Here is a 6,635-nt window from a genome sequence, read left to right on the forward strand (position 1 = left end):
TGTGTACAGGATGTTTGGGGTGCATGTCTGGGGAAGGTATGCACATTTGTGTGGGGGAGGGGAGGTTTGAAAGTTTATGAGTGGTGCCTATGGAGGGCGCGTAGGGTTCCAATTGCCGAAAGGAGGCCTTTGCCAAGTTTGCTATTGCTTCCTGTGCCTAGGTTGAGTACTGGTGTTCCACCCAGTTCCATTCCATTAAAACTTTAAAATAATTTGTTAGAAGTGAATGGCTTGCTCAGCCATTGCAGAGGACACTTGAGAGTCAACCAAGGTTACTATAGATATTCCAACATAGGCCAGATGAGGTAAGGAATGGGACATTTCTTTCCCGAAATGGACACGAGCAAATGAAATGGATTTTGATGGAAATTGACAATGATTTCACTATCACCAGACTTTTAATTCCAGATAACATCTGGAAGATTATGCCACCATGGCATCTGGAATTAAAACCCAGATCCCCAGAGTATTCCCTAATCTCGAATTTACAGCTCAGTGACAACACGTCTTATGCCATTACCTCCCCATAGATCAGTGACGAGCAACAGTCAACTGCCCACCATTTACTTGCTTTTTATTATAAAAATATTATAATCTTCCACATTTCTCCCTTCCTCTATTATTAGGATAGGTTCAAAGGAATGATTCTTCCCTTCCAAACGATCATCTGGCGTTTGTCTCAGTATCACATTTAGCCTGGGAAATGATCAGCTGCAGAGAAGCATAACAGATCAAGTCTGCTCAACCTTGCCCATAAGAAATAATATCTATGTTTTGGATTGATATATTGGTGGCAGAATTGTTGAAACATGCTCCACCATGATGTTCGTCAGACAAACAGCCTTCCAGCAATCATCTATTACCAACAGGTTATTGTATGGAGAAATGAGAGGACATTTACTTTGGTAATTAGAACACAAAATCAAATCACTTTAAAAATTAAAATAATTAAATCCAAATTAAGGAAGATTAATTTTTTTCATTTAAATTTTTTTAAATTACAAGACTTAAACTTACAAATCTTGATTGTGTATGGGGAACAAAGTTAGCATTAAGCAAGCAATTAGGAAAGCAAAATTGCACGATGGCCTTTTTTGTAAGGAGATTGGAGTACGAGAATAAAGATGTCTTGCTAGAATTGTGTGGAATTTTGAGACGACCATACCTGAAGTTTGAAAGAATGAGAGATGATCCATTTGAAACAAGATATTAAAAAAGACTCTGCAGGGCTAGCACAGCAGTTTTCTTCTTTGGTTGAGAATCGAGGACATTGTGATACACATACCTCATTTAGGAATGAAATGAGGAGAAAATTCTTCACTCAATTGGATTCTGATCTCTCAGAAAATCTAGGGAGTTGGGGAGAATGTGGCTAGTCCAATGAGGCTAAAGATAAGCAAACTGATGGCTGAGCAGCCTCAAAGAGCTTCACGGCATACATTTATTTTTCTTCTGAAGTATGGGCAAAGAGAATTGAAGTAAACCTTTCTGCCAGACATACAATTTAAGTATAATGGGTTAAATATACAAATAAAGGTTAAGAGAACAAAGGAAATCAAAAGAATTGAAACGTGAAACAACATTTTCTTTTACTACAGAAGTGGCAAGTACGCCAAACAGATTTTCAACATGGGTGGCGCAAAAAACCATCCTTATCTGTTGCAAGAAAGAACTAGACAAGGTCAGGAAGTGGGATATAGAGTTATGAGAAATTCTAAAGGGAAAACTGTAGATACCCGAGAAAGTTGAACCAAGTCTTATCCTGTCTGAAACTGGTCAAATGTTGGGTGTTAAGAGCCGATCCCTTATGTGTGTTGGATCATGTGATCTTAATAGAGCAAGCATTGGTCCTGTGAAGGAAAAAAGCCAGAATTATTGTGATTTCAATATTGTCACTTTTGCTGGGAAATGTACAGATAAGTACTAAGTAAGTGATAGATATCTTCACAAAAAGCTTCCCAAATGCTGACTATTCAGGACAGAAATAAGCAAATAGTCATCTGGATAAAAAGTCCGAAGATTTGAGGATCTTCAGTGGGATTTATTCAGAGTGAATGCGAAATCGACGTTTCGGGAAGGCCTTTTGTCCGAAATGTCGATTTTGCTGCTCCTTGGATGCTGCCTGAACTGCTGTGCTCTTCCAGCACCACTAATCCAGAATCTGGTTTCCAGCATCTGCAGTCATTGTTTTTACCACCTTTATTCAGAGTGAGTGCGTGCTCCAGGACATAAGAAAACTTAATTATAAATTCTTTCAATTATAGTAAAAAAAAAGGGCAGATCACTATTAATTTAGAGAGAGCTGGTCTGGAAAATTACTGACCTTTCCTGTTCCACGAAACAGACAATATCCTATGAAACTGAATATATGATCAGTGTTTTCAGAGGGAAAAGGCAACAATACTGTAATTAGTGAACTTACAGCAGGACCAAACTTTTGATGAAATTGGTCGATGACTATATATTTCAGACTTTCATCCTCCAACTCTGAAAGAAATCAATAGCAGTTAAAACCCTGCAATTGCAAGCGTACAATTTATACCATACATGTAAGTGAACTTGCGGCAGTGTGTGCTGGGGAGATGGGGTGAAAAGAACAAAGGGACAAAACAGCATCATCTTTTTGTCATGTGTCTTTCAAATGTATCTTTCTTTCCAGACGAAGAGTAGTTGTTGTGGAGATACTAGTCTCAAACATTTACTCTACTGAGAATAGTTTACCAATTTTTCCCTTAAGGCACTAAATGAAATTATAAGCACTGAGGCCCGGGTAAGTGGTAGGTAACAAAGTTCTATATCAGAAGGGGAACCAGGTTGAGGGGAATTCATAAAGCCAACAAAATACTGAACTATACGGAGTAAACATCAAGTTCTATATGCTCATGACAGTCCTTGAATACCTTGTTAAGTTCCAGCTGAAGGGAGAGTGCCAAGCCCTGGAAACAGTTTAGAGCAGAACAGAATGCTCTCTTATGTCAAAGGGACAAATTATTGAAGACCTGGAAGGACTCTTCAAGTGTCTATAGACCGACCTCAAACTTCAGTATATAAACAAGACAAATGACAATAGTACTTCTGTAGAGACACGAGAAGGACTACAGAAATAGCACAAAGTAATGCAATTTTAGAGTGCACTTCAAGAAGTTTGAATTGAACGAATTGAATTAGCTTTATTGTTATAGGTTGATCAACATAAGGAGTATCTTTCTACCTGACATGGTAGAATCAGAAATCCTGGGATAATTTAAAAGAATAACTGAGTTGTATGGGAGCAGGAAGACAGAAAAACAGAAGAGACAGGCAGGAAATAGATGGAGTTAATTGGTGGGTAATGAACTACATGGCCTTTATCGTGTGTATCTGGGGGGCATAAAGAAATTATCCGAAAGCTGGTAGAGGAGTAGAAAATTGTAAACTGACATTACCCATTGCTCTGATCAGAGCAGAGTTAGGGCCTGATGCATGGGGATTGTATTTTTGGTAATGTTCAGTGTTTGGAAATGCTCCTCCTCTGCTATGGGAATAGGAGTTAGGGCAGCCATTCTGGGAAAACATTCTATAAAAACATTTTAGTCAGAGCCACTGATTTGCAAAGCTACTGATACCCTGGACTACAGCAACAACATGTGAAGCTAGATTCAAGTCCAAGAAAATTTTCATGCAGATAAGTGCAAGTTAGACAGAGACCTGAATATATCTGGGGATAATAATGGGAGGAACTCCTTGGGAGTCTGAATTACACAGAATTGACATTCAACAAAATATGCAAAGTTTAATAATAAATCTACTGGGAAACAACAGAATAAATTGGGTCAATGTCATGTCCACATGGAATTCAGTCAGGCTTTTGACAAGGTCTTGCATGGGAGAATGGTCAAAGAGATAACAGCCAGGGTAATTTGACAAACTTGCTTTGTGGCAGGAGGCAGAAAAGTGATGACTGAAGGTTATTTTTGTTTTTGTCACTGGAAGTCTTTCTAGTGATGTCTTTGGTGCTGGGTCTCTTGCTGTTTGAGGTGCACATTAATGATCTAGATATGAATGCAAGAAGTTTGATCAGTGCACAAAAACTGGGAGGGCTTACTGAAGGATCTCTATGGACTGGCCAAATGTGTACAACAGTGACAAATGGTACTTAATCCTAAAAAGTGTGAAGTTTTGCATTTTTGGAACACCAAGGCAAAGGCATAAACAATAAGTGGTAGGACTGGAGGAAATACAAAGGATCAGAGTCACCTTGGCGTGCATGTCCATCACTCATTGAAGGCAATACGTTAGTTAGGTTATTAATGTGGCATGAGAGAAATTTTCCTCATCCAAACTCATTCAGAGATGTTGTTAGACATCTCTCCAGCAGGTAGGACTTGAACCCAGCCCTCCTAAGCTCAGCAGCAGGGCACCACCTCTGCACACAAGGGTCCCAGAAGGCAATGGGAAACCTGACCTCAAAAATCAAGGCACTATATACAAGTACAAGGTGGTTATGTTGAAGCTGTATAAGATATTATTTAGGCCACAGCAGGAGTACTGTGTGCGGTTCCGTATGCACACAATGGGAATGATGGGACTACATGCGAAACAATGTACAGGAAATTCATCAGGAGGTTGCTTGGGTTGGAACAATTCAGCAACGAAAAAAAGACTAAACAGGCTGAGGTTGCTTTCCTGAATGCAGAGAAAGTTGTGGAAGGACCTAATCGAAGTGTATAAAATTATGAGGGGGCATTCATCTGGCAAATGGGAAGAAGCTTTTCCCTTTAGTCAGGGAGCATGGATTGAAGGTAAATGGAAGGTGGTTTGGAGGGGATTTAAAGAAGAATGTTTTCATCCAGAGGGTGGAAAGTATCTTAACTCTGTGCTTGAAAGAGCGGTAGAGGGAGTAACCATCACAACATTTATGACCTGCTAGATAAAATGCTTGAAACGCCATAGCAAACAAGGCTACAGCCAAGTGCAGGGAAGTAGAATTGGAGTAAATAGGTTTTCGATGATGAGCACAGACATGATAGGTTGCAGGGCTTCTACAATTCTATTACCAGTCACTGGGATCTTCAATGTCACAAAAAGGCTGTGTCAATATCTGGCAAATTTGACAACGCTGTGAAAGCTCGATGAACAGCCTCATTAACAACCAGATTACTAAACACCAAAGAATAGGTCACATCAGCTCGTTGGAAAATGACAGTCACATGCGTAGAAGGTGCTGCTTTTAGTGATCCATAAACATCATATACATTCCCCAATCAACTTCACAGAACTTCCCATACTTGTACCCGATCAGGTCTGTGATCACGTTTCTCTTCTCCAACTCTGTCTTCCAACTGTGTTCTTTTAAATGCATTTTTCAGACAGCCAATACAATTTTAAGGTCTTTCTTTTTTAGTGACGTATCACAGACTTGCATACTCTAACCACCCAAGATTGTAATTGGTCCTGTAGATCTTCCTCAATTATCTTAATTCAAGTCTTCAAGTTACCATCTCATCAACTGCTAGAAATAAATCACTAATCATAATCACAAACTCTCCAAGTTTTATTAGACTATTCCTTAAACTTAGCAGCTCAAATGAGTTCTTCATCCAGAACATTTATCAGGTTTGTCTCAATCTAACTGATAATTTCAGCTCATCTCAGAATACAATCAATATTGTACCTTTTCTGTCATACAACATTCCTTATACAGTGGTTCCCAAAATTACACATTTAGTCTACCTGGGTAGTCGACCCGAAGGGTCTAAAAGAAATTTAATGCAATTTAAATCTCCAGACACAAAACCAAAGATAATCTATGTTATTTAATGGCTCCGATTTCTTCAATGATTGTGTATCTGCACACCAGCCCATTGGAATTTGTTTTTGTTTATTTCCAGAACATGATTCATTCACATTGTTCTACATTGAGGCACACCATAAATTTATCTGCTCACCATGCCATTCAATGCTGCAAAAGTCAAGGTTTTTGTAAAAAAAAGGCACAATTTGCTGTAAACTGATTTGCTATCTTCAGAACTGTAACTATTTATTCTCAATTCCCAAAGCCAACAGTATAATGCTGTCAGAGTTGAAAAGTGTGGTGCTGGAAAAGCACAGTAGGTCAGGCAGCATCTGAAGAGCAGAAGAATTGACATTTCGAACATAAGTCCTTCTCAGGAATATGGAAGAGGAAGGGGGCTGAGAGGTAAATGGGAGGGGTGGTGAAATAGTTTGGAAGGCGATAGGTAGATGCAGGTGGAAGGGGGGGGGAAATTGGTGATAGGTCATAGCGGAGAGGTGGGAAGAAAGATGGACAAGTAGGACAGTTCAAGAGGGCAGTGCTGAGTTGGAAGTTTGGATCTGGGATGAGGAAAGAGGTGTTCTTCCTCCAGGTATTGAGTAGCTAGGAGTTGGAGTTGGGGTTGGGGAGAGAAGGGAAAGAGAGAGGAGAGGGTGTTGAAGTGGTCATAGAGTCAGAGATGTACAGCATGGAAACCGACCCTTCGGTCCAACCCGTCCATGCCGACCAGATATCCCAACCCAATCTAGTCCCACCTGCCAGCACCCGGCCCATATCCCTCCAAACCCTTCCTATTCATATACCTATCCAAATACCTCTTAAATGTTGCAATTGTACCAGCCTCCACCACATCCTCTGGCTG

The 6,635-nt window shown here is 39.9% G+C and overlaps 1 protein-coding gene across 1 annotated transcript in view; it reads right to left on the bottom strand.

Moving 5' to 3' along the window:
• Positions 1 to 6,635, bottom strand: part of exd1 (exonuclease 3'-5' domain containing 1) — a 53,539-nt gene that overhangs the window by 22,765 nt on the left and 24,139 nt on the right. Inside the window, exon 5 of the mRNA XM_043698305.1 lies at positions 2,423 to 2,487. Within this exon, the coding sequence (XP_043554240.1) occupies positions 2,423 to 2,487 (65 nt within the window). The remainder of the gene's footprint in view (positions 1 to 2,422; positions 2,488 to 6,635) is intronic.

This window comes from Chiloscyllium plagiosum, chromosome 10 (assembly GCF_004010195.1).
Source record: "Chiloscyllium plagiosum isolate BGI_BamShark_2017 chromosome 10, ASM401019v2, whole genome shotgun sequence".
In the NCBI taxonomy this organism is placed as follows: Eukaryota; Metazoa; Chordata; class Chondrichthyes; order Orectolobiformes; family Hemiscylliidae; genus Chiloscyllium; species Chiloscyllium plagiosum.